The sequence below is a fragment of the Pristiophorus japonicus genome, chromosome 12 (assembly GCF_044704955.1).
Source record: "Pristiophorus japonicus isolate sPriJap1 chromosome 12, sPriJap1.hap1, whole genome shotgun sequence".
Taxonomy (NCBI): domain Eukaryota; kingdom Metazoa; phylum Chordata; class Chondrichthyes; family Pristiophoridae; genus Pristiophorus; species Pristiophorus japonicus.
The window spans coordinates 167,358,556-167,374,914 of NC_091988.1; the positions used below are offsets into that span (position 1 = coordinate 167,358,556).

Sequence of the window (16,359 nt, forward strand, 5' to 3'; positions counted from 1 at the left end):
ATATTTGCACTTAACTATGTTTTTCTGTTCCTGCTAAATGAAAGTTGTGTGACTTAAAGGAACAATGATTTATGTTCTTGTTTTGTCAAATGGCCATCACGAGAGGGTCAGCACTATGCAAATGAACCTACTTTAGGAGTGCACTACACAAAAGAATAAAACGCAAGGCTGAATATCCCATATTCTCACCAGGGACTTCCTTCAAACTCAGCTGAAGGGAGAAGGCAGGTCAAAATATGAGCACTTCAGGATTCCCCATGGTACCCAGTGGTAGAAAGTTCGACACAAACACAGATGCTATTGGGTCTAACCCCAAAGATAAACTCCTAATGCATTACAATCATTTAAACATCAGGAATCCTCATTTCCTGTAGGTGCCGACACAGGATACATCCATCAACAGGAATGGTCATTTTGAAGGAACATTTTCCCAGGTGCTAATTTGTTCCTCAGTGTTTAACTGTCAAGTGTTTGAATCAAGGGGACATTATTTTCTACTACCAAGATGTTCTCATTAAAGAAACGTTGATGCTGGTGATAATTCCCGTCGAACTAGGGTCGAGGAAAAATAAAACTCAAGTTTGAAGAAAGAAAATAAGAAAAGCAGTTTCCTGGATGTCAGTAACTATCTTGCATTCTAGTTGAAAGGAAACAAACCTGAACCCCAATATTGAACAGCATCAAGAAACAAGATATCATGATTTTAATCTCACCAAAGCAAACACATGCCTGCTTTTGGGTAAATTAAAAAGTTCCACTTGAAAAATGATTTTTACTTTTAAGAATGAAACAATAAAAATGAATTGGTGCTAAGAATGAGATACTACAAGAGTGTCCGGTGTGTTACCCAATGTCCTTTCTTCTTCTCAGCATTGCCAACAGCACATTTCATTCTCCAATGAAAAGGAAAAATAATCTGATCTTCCAGCAGTCATTCAAATCTATAACCTCTCTTTCCATTGAAGCTTCTTTCTGCCTTTTCAGTGACTTAATTTTCCATTAGTCATCTACCACTGGTGTGCAAAATCAAAGCACATGGTATTGGGGGTAATGTACTGACGTGGATAGAGAACTGGTTGGCAGACAGGAAGCAGAGAGTCGGGATAAACGGGTCCTTTTCAGAATGGCAGGCAGTGACTAGTGGAGTGTCGCAGGCCTCAGTACTGGGACCCCAGCTCTTTACAATATACATCAATGATTTGGATGAAGGAATTGAGTGTAATATCTCCAAGTTTGCAGATGACACTAAACTGGGTGGTGGTGTGGTACGGTGACTTGGACAGGTTAGTTGAGTGGTCACATGCATGGCAGATGCAGTATAATGTGGATAAATGTGAGGTTATCCACTTTGGGGCAAAAACGCAAAGACAGATTATCTGAATGGTGGCAGATTACGAAAAGGGGAGGTGCAACGAGACCTGCGTGTCATGGCTCATCAGTCATTGAAAGTTGGCATACAGGTACAGCAGGCGGTAAAGGCGGCAAATGGTATGTCGGCCTTCATAGCTAGGGAATTTGAGTATAGGAGCAGGGAGGTCTTACTGCAGTTATACAGGGCCTTGGTGAGGCCTCATCTGGAATAGTGTGTTCAGTTTTGGTCTCCTAATCTGAGGAAGGACATTCTTGCTATTGAGGGAGTGCAGCGAAGGTTCACTAGACTGATTCCCGGGATGTCTGGACTGACATATGAGGAGAGACTGGATCAACTGGGCCTTTATACACTGGAGTTTAGAAGGCTGAGAGGGGATCTCAGAAATATACAAGATTCTGACGGGACTGGACAGGTTAGATGCAGGAAGAATGTTCCCGATGTTGGGGGAAGTCCAGAACTAGGGGACACAGTCTTAGGATAAGTGGTAGGCCATTTAGGACTGAGATGAGGAGAAACTTCTTCACTCAGAGAGTTGTTAACCTGTGGAATTCCCTGCCGCAGATAGTTGTTGATGCCAGTTCATTGGATATATTCAAGAAGGAATTAGATATGGCCCTTAGGCTAAGGGGATCAAGGGTATGGAGAGAAGCAGGAAAGGGATACTGAGGGAATAATCAGCCATGATCTTATCGAATGGTGGTGCAGGCTCAAAGAGCCAAATGGTCTACTCCTGCACCTATTTTCTATGTTTCTATGTTTCCCACTCCACAAATATTTAATAGAGTGAGAACATTTGGCCCCTTGTATGATATATTTAATTCAATATACTATGCTAATCATTGCTGTGACTGGGAAAAGTAACCATAAGCATTGGCCCATAATTTGCCATCAGCCGCTGGCCCTGAACTAAGCTGCCCACAAAAATCTTGATTTCTATGGCAAGAAATTCGGCATTTCTGACGTATAATTTAAAACAATGCAAGTTAATGGGAAATCCTGAATGCGAGCTGCTGTGACATCAACAAGCTGTCTAAGCAGCCAATCAAAATGCAGAATTCTCAGACAGCGAACCAGGAAGTGGGCAAGCTCCTTTGATTATAACTTTTTAAAATTTTAGCGCGAGCAAAACAAAGATTTGGGCTCTCACATAGGGAAATGGCAAACCTGAAATAAAGTTAAACAAATAAAAAAAAGTTGGAAAAAATTAATCTCAATTTTTATTATTATTAAAATGGTTTAAATTGGACACTGCACAAAATTAGAATTCGTTTTTCAGAGCAATAACCTTTGCTCATCAGTCGTAAATCTACTAAAACCAGATCCAAAAGGGTCAATCTTTTAATGTGGTATGTAACAGTGGTATGATTGCAGAAGAGCCGAGGTTTTCATCAGTTTCCATGATTTGACAGATTACATTGTGCTGCCTTTTTTTTGGAGGGGGGGGTGATGGATAGCACAGCCAGTGCCGGAGCAGTGAATGACTGACCGCAACTTCAGGATTTCCGTGTCAGAATGCGCATGTGCTGCATCCTGAAGTTGCGGTCAGTTTCACAGGGGTAATGACAATGAATGCTGTTCGTTCACTGTTATTACCCACTGCAAATTCCGAGCCATTAAGTTGCATAGAAGATGTTTTTGAAACTATTGAAAAAAATAGTAACCAAGGTTACAAGGGAGACGAAGATCAAATCAGTCCATTATCCGCAGGGGACACTTCAAGCAGACCACTCTTGTACTTGCAATATTGTCATTTCAAATAAAATTACTATTTTAATAAACGGGAGTAGGGAAGTGGAGTAGGGCGAGGTGAAAACGAACCATTTCAGTAATAAAGAAAATGAAAGGCAAGTCATTATGAAAACTAAGAAAGAAACTTAAACCCAACCGCAGAGGAAATTCGAAGGATCAATGGATAGTCCGGATTTGTGGCATGTTGAATAATGTTTACAGTAAAATACGTAAGGCACCAATTTTCAACACGACTCTGTTTGACTTTGTGCTTAAATGAGAATTGGATAAGCTTGACCTATGTATCTTAACCATGGAAGTGCAATACCCAAATTGAATTAGAAGCAAACATTTCAACAATGCTAATACATTTCTCTTAATGTAACTCGACTGTTTATTTTGAAGGATCTGGGAACACCGGATAAGGAAATCCCTTAACTCAACAAAAGTAAGCAGGAACAGCAAGTATTACTCAAATTTTTTTGTCCGTTGTGCCAACCAGTCACAGAACAAATCTTCAAGTTACTGTGATTTATTTATCTATTTTACACTTCAGTGACAACCCAAACAAGCAAGGCATCCAACTTTGTCATGGATGCATTAACATACCAAAATATTGTTTTAATCTCAGTCTTGAAAAATAGCCCAATGATTTGCATGTGTCAGCTCCTGTGTATTCAGCACCATTTTGGGTTCAGCCACATGGGTATTTTCAGTATTAATTAACTGTTGTACTGTATTGAAAAACGATCACAGGTCACAAGATAATTCTTGGAATCTGATGTAATACAATGAAAACACAAATCAGGTTTCTTGAATTAAGGATCAACTGTTACTGGACATGGACCATCGGTTATCTAGGGACGAGATATATATTGTTTTATACAAAATATTCAGCTTTAGAGGTTAGCACAGATACTAAATTAGTATTGTATTACACCAATCAAATTAGTTGCAGGAAACCAACAGATTTTAAAAACATAACATATTAGTTTAAAGTAAAGTTGAAAACGACTGGTCAACATCTAGAGTTTCACATTTTCCAAAAATGGTGAATGGCGATTACATGGCCCATGGAGTAAAAATGGACAATTCCTCAACAACTTGTGCCACAACTTTTATTTTTGAACGATTGGCAATTTACCTGCTGACAGAAAGGAGACACCACCTCTTAGATAATATATATTTCACTGCAAATGGTATGTCGTGTCCAGAGCTTATACCTCAAACATGGACACTCAACTATCACAGGTAGAAAAAAAAAGTCCTGTGCTTTGAAAATGACCCAGAGTGGATTTAAATTTCAGTTTTAAGATCATAAATTTACATAGCCAGAGACAATTTATCCAAAAGGTGGTATTTTAGTGTTTCTTTCAAACCAAGAGGATGTGGAGGATATTTTGAAAATGGTCTTCAGAAATGACCTTACAAATACCGTAGCTGTTGTACAATTGTACAATTGTTTATTGACAAGACATTTCTAACAAGATTAACTTGAAATGCTATACTTTATCGCCAAATCAGGAGAGGTCATCCTGAAGCTGTAGTGTTCTGGTGAGCCCTCACCTTGATAATGCAATGATGGTGTCATCCACCAACTACAAATTGGGAAAAGGGGGAAATCAAGTCACCATTTAGTGAGAAAGAAATCCGGGACATGGAAGGACAACTTAGCAATGTCACCCCCTCCAACCCGACAGAGTGTGTCACCCTTACCCATCTCATGTCCTCCCTCATCTCCACTCTTGCTACCCCTTCCATTCCCTACTGTCCCAATTCTTCTCTCCCCTCCACTTTCCACCCATTATCTCCTCCCCTTTCCAACCTGGGTCTAATTATACCCCTGCCCACTAAACCGGAATACTATATTTGGTCGTGACTTCACTTGAGCAATGCTACACAAGGTCAACTAGTTATTTATTAAATGTGGCACTGGAGGCATGTGTTTCATTGAAAACTCAGTACAAATGCCTGCAGTATTCGTTACTTCTGCAGTTGGATATGAAAGGCCTTTTCAATGTCAAAGGTGTAATGCTGCATGACTCATATTGACTGCTATTTACATTGAGAGAATATCAGGCTGCAGAATCTGGCAGGTTACTGTCCGAATTTTTGCCCCTCTGAACTGAAGTATCTAATAGGCAAAATAAAAGGCTGGTGCACCATTTTTTTAAACATTAATACTTCCTTCCCAACATTTAATTAATTCATATTATATTGTTGTGCCTTCATTAAAGCTTTTACTTAAAGGCATCAGCTTCTCAAAAAGGCCCAGGCTCAAACTGGATATCACCCAGAACTGTGATTTTGTGGAGCATGTACACAACATCCCAGGATGCATCAGTTCTAGTCAGCTATACAGTGCGAGCTCTTAGAAATTTATAATGGAAACGTTGATAACGGAAGTGCCTATATTCACATTCAGAACGGAAACTGATTATGTAACCTAGTCATGCTGTAATTGCACCCTCTCACTGCAATGCTGTAGTACATTCTGTTCGCGTTGAACCAATTATCTATGCCCTCAAACCCTGTTTCGCCTGAAGATTATGTTTGGTCTTAATTTCTTATGTACATTGTTCAGGGAGATCAACAAGTATATTCTTAAAAATCTTGGCTTGCAATTCTTGTCCACAAATATTACTTCCTTAAACACTTTATGTCAACATATTACAACAGAAAATCAGATGTAGATATTTAATTGTTGCATTGTGTTAATGAACCAACTGAATGTCAGCTTTTTCTTTTTAAATAAAAATAAATTGTCTCTTATTTTCCTCCCAGTAACTGAAATTTCCAAAGTCCAAAATATGGCTTTAAATAATGGAACAATTATAAACATTTTACAATATTAAAATTACAAATTCAATTTTCTTGTGGGAATCCAACCAGATCAAACTGGGGGAAGAAAGTTTCATACTAACTCATGTGAGAAACTACACAGAGGATTCAAAATTTATTACTGATTTTGATTCCACAATTATTTACCTTAAGTAGCAGAGGATATTTGCAGATTCTCTGTATTGGGGTTAACAAATAACCTTCCAATGGAATATCTGTAGTCTTCATTCCTCCCAGTACCATGCAGTTCTAAATGAAAGTTAAACTGTTAGGAGACACAAGCAATTTTAAACAAGCAGATACTTCTGAACAACTGATTCCAAGGATGATTATGTGAATCTCGGAGACAGACAAGGACTATGCTAGGAATAGGAATTTTCCATTTGGAATTCTTATATTCAAATTTTTATAATCAGAACTTTTCTCCAAGACTCTCAAAGAAATTGAAGTTTCAAGCATCCAATTTAACAACTAAGAATATTTACACAATTTTCACTCATTTGAAAGCACTTGAACCAAATTACAAGTTTAAAGTAGTCTCTTACGGCTAAAGGGATCAAGGGGTATGGAGAGAAAGCAGGAATGGGGTACTGAGGTAAATGATCAGCCATGATCATATTGAATGGTGGTGCAGGCTCGAAGGGCCGAATGACCTACTCCTGCACCTATTTTCTATGTTTCTATGTTTCTAGTATACACATTTTATTAATGAATTTCTTAATTTGCCTCCTGTTAAGATTCACTACATACTCACTAAATTATTAAAATATTTGAAGAACTATATATAATTCTTAGATTATTTTATACATTTAACCAAGATCTCATGAAACTGGATTAAAATCAACATTAATTAAGTTTTACTGACCAATTTAGTTTTTCTGCAGACTATTTCAGATTTATAGCAATTGTTATAGCAGTGCCTTAAGGAGGAAGGACAACACGATTAGGTAGTCCAATTTTAACCAACTGCACAGATACTATTCAACAAACATACTTCCATGTGAATTTGAGGAGAGAGCACGCAGCTTACCAGAAGCATTGCCCGCACTTCAGGTATTTTGTTCAATTCCATTAAAAGTCTCAAAGCTTTTTCGTGGTTGCTACAATATTCTTGATAGACACAAAATCGGTCCTTCTACAATCACAAACAAAGATCACATTGGCATTACAGAAATTATATACATGCAACAATTCAAAGTTGGCTTAATTTTAGCTTGCATTTGGAGTATGTGCTGCTGGAGAAAGACACATTGGGTTATGTATGGTAAATAAGCATTCTTTAGAAAGAAGCAGCATTGTGAGCAGTTGGTGAGGGGGTAGTGCTCCAAGTTGAGGATTAATGGACATCCCCTGCCCTCCCCCCACTCATTTTTGTTGTAAGGTATCTACAACAATTGGCAACCAGCACAGGCGCAATGGGCCAAATGACCTCCTTCTGTGCTGTATGATTTTACGATTCATACATTAACACATCAGCCCATAATAAAATGTTTATTCTATAAATTTCACAAATGCATTTGGTCATACATTAGGCTGTGGTTACGGTTTCTTTAGAAAGATCATGGATGAAAACAGCAACCAGAATGTGTTAACCAGATTATATGGTGTACATAAGAACACTAATTAGTGCTTTCAGCATGCAGAAGGTCACAGTGTGATCCAACATACAACAACTCTAACCTGCTACACTGCACAGTGCAATACATGTGCTTGCATCCCAATTTCCCATACAGCCTGCTTGTAATAATCTCACCATACCACCTTTGGATGGCACAGTGTGGAGGCTGGTCACTCCTAGTCACTCTGGTCAGAATGTTATTGGCCGAGACCTGGGAACAAATTTATCACTGTTTCTTTCCGGTCAGAGAAGATACAGGGCACAGAAAAGCAAAAGTAAGTGAAATGGGGTAAAGAGAAAAAAAAAATCCATTTACACATAGCACCAGTCCTGAAAATCAATCATAACGGGAAAGTCCAGTTTTCCAGTTTCATAACAAGCATTTGCGAATACCTACGCTATAAAATTCTTGGCCACATTGGTAGGAAGAATTAGATTTCAATTATACTGTAAAGCATCATCGGTATGTTAGCTCACAACCCACTTACACTGGAAATTCATCAAAATTATTTTGCTTCCACTCCTGTCCATGTTGAATTGAACTAACTGAAAGAACTTGTGTGTTGGAAATATTACTCGTGATTCTTCTCGAGTTCAGAAAAAAGTAAAAAATAAAGCAACCTACAGAAGAAATTAGAGTTTATCCAGTGCCATTGAAATCAAGTTTGACTCCAGAGTCATATTCTCGATGCAAAATACAATGGGGTGCCAGTATGCCTGCGGAATGTTTACATGGGTCTGAGTTTTGGAGTCAAATTCTGATATGTCGTTCATGGGCTAGGCCCACAGTACAATAGCAAGAACGAGTCTGCATAAACAGTCTTAAAAACGACCTTTACTTCAAACTTCACTGAAAATCTGTGATTGTTTAGTCAAAAGGAAGATATTGGTAATCTGGAGGTCACATGACTTTCTATTCATACCTTATCCAACATCCATGCTATTTAAAAAGTGTTGGCTGAAAGCATAACACATCAGTTTGAATTTATAAATTAAACTTTCTTTACCAAAACTAAGTGAATTTGATATCTAAAAACTCTGTGTTAAGTTTTGGAAATTCTCAACTGAAGCAATACTAAAAATTAAATATAACCATACATTCTAAATACTCAAATACCATTATCAATAGTTGGCCAAGAAAGAAAGATTGTGTGTACAATTAAGCAATTTAAAAAAAAAACTTTCTTGCATTAAAAATTGTCTGAGGCTAATTCCTGAAGGAAGCAGAAAAAAATAATCTAGCACCTTAGATCTAAAGTAGGCAGTTCTACTTTTAAGCCTTCAAACTCTCAACAATTTCACAGAAGATTGCTTCTTTATCCAAGGAAAAGATGTAATCAAACTTTCCATAAACAGAATTCACTATGGATTTGTCTAATTAATGCAATATACATACATCTTTACTTTTAGAGTTCATAAGCAGACATCTCCCAGAGGAAACAAGTGCTTTCTCTAATAAGAACATAAGAAATAGGAACAGGAGTAGGCCATACGGCCCCTCGAGCCTGCTCCGCCATTCAATATCATGGTTGATCTGATCATGAACTCAGCTCCACTTCCCGGCCCGCTCCCCCATAACCCCTTATCGTTTAAGAAACTGTCTATTTCTGACTGAAATTTATTCAACATCCCAGCTTCCACAGTTCTCTGAGGCACCGAATTCCACAGATTTACAACCCTCAGAGAAGAAATTTCTCCTCATCTCTGTTTTAAATGGGCGGCCCCTTATTCTAAGATCATGCCCTCTAGTTCTAGCCTCCCCCATCAGAGGAAATATCCTCTCTGAATCCACCTTGTCAAGCCTACTCATAATCTTATATGTTTCGATAAGATTACCTCTCATTCTTCTGAATTCTAATGCCTATTGGCCCAATCTACTCAAACTTTCCTCATAAGTCAACCCCCTCATCCCCGGAATCAACCTAGTGATTCTTCTCTGAACTGCCTCCAAAGCAAGTATATCCTTTTGTAAATATGGAAACCAAAACTGCACACAATGGGCCCAAGTTTCGGCCTCAGTTGCTCCTGATTTTTTGGAGCAACTGGTGGAGAACGGAGTATCTTAGAAATTCAAATTATCGGCATTTAGTTTGCTCCAGTTCTAGTCAGTTAGAACAGTTTCACTTTGGAACAGAATTTTTTTTTCAAAAGGGGGCGTGTCCGGCCACTTACGCCTGTTTACAAAGTTTGGGCAGTGAAAACTTACTCCAAACTAACTTAGAATGGAGTAAGTGAAGATTTTTGTACGCTCGAAAAAACCTCGTCTACACTTTAGAAAATCAGGCGTAGGTTACAAATCAGGCATAGGGAATGGGGGAGGGGGGGGGTTAAAGGGAAGTTTACAAACATTAAACACTTCAGTTTTAAAAATAAAGAGCCATCATCAATAATAAATGATAAAAACATCAATAAATCAACCATTAAATCAAAAAAAAATTAATAAGAAATAATTTTTTTTAAATCAATAAATGAAACATTTCCCACTTACCGACTGCAGCACCGGGAGCCCTCCAACAGCATGCTGGGATGCCCCCCACCGCAGTGTGTCTCGATCTCTCGGTCTGTCTGTGTCTCTCACTCTGTCAGTGTCTGTATTTCTGACAGCGAGGGGTGGGGGAGGAAGAGGGGGTGTAGTGGGGGTGACAAGGGAGGGAGGGGAGGGGGGGGGTGAGAAGGGAGGGAGGGGAGGGGGGGAAAGAGAGAGAGAGAGAGAGAGAGAGAGAGAGAGAGAGAGAGAGAGAGAGAGAGAGAGAGAGAGAGAGAGAGAGAGAGAGAGAGAGAGAGAGAGAGAGAGAGAGGCTGAACGGGCCGGGCCCAAGACTTCGAGCTTAGACTTACCGGATTGACAGGTAGGTGGCGCCGGGTCCGGAGCGCGGATCGGGGCGGGGGAATCAGTCGGGAGCGGAGGTCGGTTGGGGGGAGGGGGGGGGGGGGAAGGTCGGGAGCGGGGAGAAGCAGAGGTCGGGTCGGGGGGGTGGGAGCGAGAGTCAAGTCGGGTCGGGAGGAAGCAGGAGCTGGGGATTGGGAGGAGCCTTATTCACGCAGCCCCAGTGAGGCCACTGGGCTGCATGCTTCGGGCCCCTCCCACACAGTTTTGGGCGCCTGGAGCTACTGCACATGCGCAACCACTGTAGCGCACATGTGCAGAGGTCCCGGCACTATTTTCAGCGCAGGGACCTAGCTCCGCCCCCTACAGTTTTTGCTGCGCTGCGTCGAGGGCCAGAGGGCCTGCCGGGAGCCGGAGAATCTGGAAGTTTTTTTAGGTGCACTTTGTGGCGCGAAAAACGGGCGTCCAGATCGGGGCTGCGCCGTTCTAGGCGCGGCCCGAAATTTGGGCCCAGTAATCCAGGTGTGGCCTCACCAATACCTTATATAGCTGTACCAAGACTTTCCTACTTTTATACTCTATCCCTTTTATAATCTCGCAATTTATTACATTCCAATAATTCCTTCTCCATACAAACTAAGAAATGCAGCAGATATTGTTAAGTGCAATGCAACTGGAGAGGATCCAGGACACAGCTACTAAACTGAATGTATTTCCATGACTGGGGATAGCTGCACAGTATAGGAAACAGAGACAGGGCAGTTATGTTGGTTTTACTCTGGAATTAAATACATTTAATCTTCTATTCATTTAGACAAGTGCAGTAAAAAAAAAAGACTTAAACTGCTTCAAATTTTCATTAGGACTGTTATAGCAAGTACATAACAAAGAAACCAGAATTAAAAATGTAAAGTGTATTTTACCTCGCTCCAGGGGGGGTTTTTGAAGTTACAAATTATAGGCAAGCACAGTCCCAAACAGATACTTCAAAAATATCTTAATTACAAAATATCCTCAGTGGCTCAATAGGACTGTAAAGACTGGAAAAATATCGACAATCCTGGCGTACAGTCTCGCCACAAAATTGCAGGGATGGGTGCACACTCCCTTCAGTTCTGCCTTGATGACCCACTAATTTTAAAATACAGTTATATATTCTTGTAATACTTAAAGTACCAATGAGTTACATTTAATCCTGGACAAATAGTTATAATACATACTATTATTCCAGCAGTTTAAAATGGGGGCGAGGCTGGGAACTGAGAAATGATGCAAGCCAGTACAACAGAAATGTACATGAACCAGCATTTGTTCCGCAAACTTGTGGTTCAGACTGTTTTGAAAAACAATTTTTAACTTTTGCAGCTCTCCTACTTAGAATATCTACTTCTGATTTCTGATTGTCACCATGATATGAATACTCCATAACTATAAGTGATCACACCCACCAAGTAACCGTGATCAATTCTAAAGTCTATTTCATTTGTTCAGGTCCCCGAGCATACAAAGTATCATGTCAACGGACTAGAGGCACAGAGTTTACAGAAGTACGAAGAAAGAGCAGAACATTTTAATAAAAATGTAATTTTATTTTTAAAAAGTAAGCCGAAGTATTGGATAGGATTCCTAATGCAGAACAATAAGTAACGATGCTGGTCAATGTGCGAAGTTCATATAATGCATTGCTAAGATTCTTTGTGGGTCGATGAGAGTATCACACAGGTTACTGGGAAACTAGTCAATTGCTAAATAATATATATGGTATGGGGTTGGAGAAAGAAAAATACAGCTTCATTTTACGTGTCTTATCTCACATTCAAATTATTTACATGCCTTGATAAAAACTGCTTCTTCAGCCCACGAAAAATAATATTGCCCGATGACAAGCAATCATGTCATGGTGCGAAGATCATAGAGAAGTCTGAGCATGATGATCAAAGTAATGGCTAATAGGTAATCACCCTTGGCTGGGAGCCTTAGAGTCAAAAGACCATGGGTTCAAGCCCCACACAAAAGGAACTTGAGCACAAAGTACGCTGATAATCCAGTGCAATGCTGAGGGAGTGTTACATTGTTCGAGGTGCCATGTTTCAGATGAAATGTTAAACTAAGGTATAACCAGCCTTTTCAGATGGACTTAAAAAATCCCAAAGCACAGGGTGACGAAGAGCAATTGAGTTCTCCCAGTATCCTGACCAACTTTTGTCAGTCAACCAACACCAACTAAATCCAGATCATCTGATCATTTATCTGATTGCGGTATGCAAATTGTAATCCATATTTGCTGACTTTACAACAATGTCAATATTTCAAAACTACTTCATTGGCTGTGAAATGCTTTTGGACAGCACAAGGATGTGAAAAGATAAATGCAAGTTTGTTCTTCCATCCCTAATGATGCTGAATTCAAACCACTTGCTTGGACTGGGGAGCAGGGCGACGGGGGGGGGGGCGGGGAAATCGGAGAAGCGATTAATACTAAAATCTTCTCTGTTTACATTCCAAAGCCCCAGTTAGAGGAATAAGAAAAGCTTGCATTTTTAAAAAAGTCTCAGAATATCAGGATGCTTCAAAGCACTTTACAGCCGATGAAGTACTTGAAGTGTAGTCACTGCTGTAGTGTTGGAAACACAGCAGCCGATTGGTGCAAAGCAAGGTCCCACAAACATCAATGAGATAAATGAACAAATAATCTGTTTTGATGGCATTGGATGAGAGATAAATGTTGGGTCAGGATTCCAGGGGAACACCCACCCTCCTTCGAACAGTGGATCTTGTGTCCACCAAAGAGGGCTGATGGGCCTTGGTTTAACGGAGATGGTGCCTCCCACCCTCTTGACCAAATCGGTTAACTATTCTCCATAGGGATGATATTCAACCAGGGGGGAAAAAAAGTCACCTGATTTATACAGACCAAGGCTGGTCCCAGGTTCAACTTTTGATGTGTGCTGAGTTAACTGATCACAGCTAAGACAGCATTTGGGAAGGAGGGGGTGGGGCAGGGGATGGAGGAGGAGGATACCAGAGCTAGCTGTGGTGTCCCTCAGCTCGGGAGGAAAAAAAAATACCATCATCAGGAACCCTTGCTGAAAATCCTAGGTGAATGTTGGTTGAATAGCAAGGCTCGAACAAGGGCTAATGGTGCCCAACTGACGGCAGTAAGTAAAAGTCAATATTTTACCGGTTCAAAACAGCTGTGGCATGAATTTCAGTGTGTTAAGAATTTAAGATGTTACACAAACACAGATGTTGAATTGATTGGACAGCCTTTCAGTTTCTCCCCCGCCACAAGACCAGTATTTGCAGACACCGATTTGCAGGTTGCCATCAGGTATCTATACTGGTGGCAAGGAAAAAGTTAAACTCCAAAGGCTGCCAAGTTTAAAAGGTTGAAGTCAAGTGACAGGAAATGGGATTAGGAAAAGAGCAAGAATAAAACACAAACTACTACTCACAAACTGAAGGAAGATATTTCCAAGTTCATGCTGAGGTTGTGGTTCTGGTTGTAAACGGCACTCAAGAGCTGCCAAGAACAGCATATGCACATCAAGTATCTCTTCAATGTTAGAAAACAAAATCTGAAAACAGAGCAGAGTCATTTTCAGGATACAAACATACTTTTTTTTCCAATATAAAAGTGTTTTCTAGTGAGCATCTGTTTCATGAGAAAAAAGGTTAACAAAAAAGATTCTTCATAATCCACCCCAATTTCTAGATTAGATTAGATTAGATTAGAAGCCCCATTTTGCATAGGAAACAAAAATAAAACTGTTTGGGTGTAACCTTCATCGTGCCGAGTTATACACATCTCAGATGTGTTTTCAAAACTACAAAGTTGACAAGTTATGAAAGTACAGATGTTTGATTTTGACATAAAAAGGAAAGCAGCAGCAAATATAGTTTTTTTTTGCTGAGGTTGTGCCCTTCATTTTCTGGATAAACCAGAATTAAACAAATTCACAATCAAAGCAAGACATTACTCCAGTTACTGGTGCAAGGAAAACATACAACAGTGCAGCAAGGTATGGCTTATAACCATAGTTTTCGACAATCATACAAGGCCTTTACATCAACTATTCCAGCAAGTGCCAGTGAAAACTGATACTGACATCACGACTGCTGAACACTTAGGATGTACTTAATTTGACACCAGATTCAAACCAAGGTTGGGACATCTGAAATTGACACCAGAGATCACTAGGTGTTTGTGGGCAGCTTTTTTCAGGGAGAGAGGAGGGGAACAAAAATCAAAAAATAAAAGTCCATTACCATGCACAAGAGCATTATTGGCAGAGACCTACACATACATTGCCTACCAACCCTTTCAGATAACAAATGGAGAAAGGAGAGGAGCAAAAAAATTATTGGCCCGGAATCTGCGGTTACAGCGAGGTGACAGTGCTCGCTGCTGATTTCGAAGAAAGCTGCCGACAAAGATCGTGAGATCTCTGGTGTCAATTTCAAAAGTCCCGACCTTAATTTTAACCTGGTGTCAAATTAAGTAAATCCTCAGCGTCGAGCAATAGTGACGTCATCAAGCTGGCTAAGCAGCCAATCAGACTGAAGAATTCTCAGACAGCAAATCAGGAAGTAAAGTGCAGAGATTCAAATTTACTTTTTAATAAATTTTACAAAGAGCAAAATAATGATTCGTACATATACATAAAAGATCAATGTTGAAATATTTAATAAACTGAAAACATTTAAATCTTGTAAATCATATTAATGGAAAAATGTAATATTTCAAAATATAAAAATAACTTTTTTTTTTAGGGCCAGAATTGTTGTTCAGCAGTCAGTACACCGTTAAAAAACAGTTACACCGCTTTCAACAAGACGTAAAGTCGGCTTTCTGGAGTTCCACAGCACAAGCTGTGGCGGAGCAGTGAACAGCTGACTGCAACTTCAGGATTTACACGTTTATCTGCACATGCGCCAAATCCTGAAGTTGCAGTCAGTTTTAGAGGGGTAATGCTGACAGTTTCGCCATCATTACCACCGCAAAATCTGGGCCATTAACTGAATGAGCACGAGGGGCGTTTTGCTTTAAATCTGCATATGAGATTTTAAAAACGCACACTAAGTTAGAAATTCAACGAATCTTTGAACATGGTGCACTGTTAATGATTTCTCACAGGACCCAGAATGACCACAAAGTCCTATACCACAATGGATTATTTTTTAAGAAATGCTGTTGATATGTTTTAAATGTTTACTAAGGTCATACCTTGAGGTGTTCTTGAGTGATTTGCTTTTCTGACTTGTCTCCATCATTCTGATGATTTCTATGCAGGAATGACTATATATTTTTAAAAAAGGATGCGTTACTTTTCAGAAATTCAAGGTACAAACAAGTAAAATAGTTCAATGATTTTGAAAGCCGTTTAGTTTTGACACTTTTTACAACAACTTTTGTTATCAGCACATCAGCATTTAGGTAAAGGAAAACAGGAAATACAATGCACAAGCCAAAGCTTAAATGTTTTTGGTCACAGGTTTAATCTTGCCCAGAGGCGAGAACAGCATGTGTTAAAAAGGAAGTTGACTTTAACCAGAAAAATAGATATATAATTTAACAGAATGAGTTTGAAGAGTACATCAGTTCATGATCGATAGATACAACAGTGACGCACCTTTCTATGTGTTAGCACAGGACTAAACCACAGAGTTTTTGCACAGAAGATCCTTCATTAAATCAAGGAAAGGTAGAAAAGAGCATTACAGCTAGAGAATTTTCCCTTGCCCTGCCCCCACCCCATGATGTGACACACTCAAGCTTCAAGGAAAACAAGCCTTAAAATTGGGCTGAATACCAGTTTATGATGATGAAGTCCTCATTGTTAAATCAAACATTTTGTTGTATAGGCCCCAAGTTTCCACATGATTTGCTCCTGATTTTTAGGAGCAACTGGTGTAGAACTGAGTATCTTAGAAATCGGAATTCTCCACATTTAGTTTGCTCCAGTTCTAGTC

The 16,359-nt window shown here is 39.6% G+C and overlaps 1 protein-coding gene across 2 annotated transcripts in view; it reads right to left on the bottom strand.

Annotated features, from left to right (window-relative positions):
• Positions 1 to 16,359, bottom strand: part of prex1 (phosphatidylinositol-3,4,5-trisphosphate-dependent Rac exchange factor 1) — a 230,090-nt gene that overhangs the window by 151,624 nt on the left and 62,107 nt on the right. For both annotated transcript variants that reach the window (XM_070896114.1, XM_070896113.1), the window contains exons 2-5: positions 15,614 to 15,685; positions 13,842 to 13,964; positions 6,972 to 7,076; positions 6,089 to 6,190 (exon numbers count right to left, since the gene is read on the bottom strand). In XM_070896114.1, the coding sequence (XP_070752215.1) occupies positions 6,089 to 6,190; positions 6,972 to 7,076; positions 13,842 to 13,964; positions 15,614 to 15,685 (402 nt within the window). The remainder of the gene's footprint in view (positions 1 to 6,088; positions 6,191 to 6,971; positions 7,077 to 13,841; positions 13,965 to 15,613; positions 15,686 to 16,359) is intronic.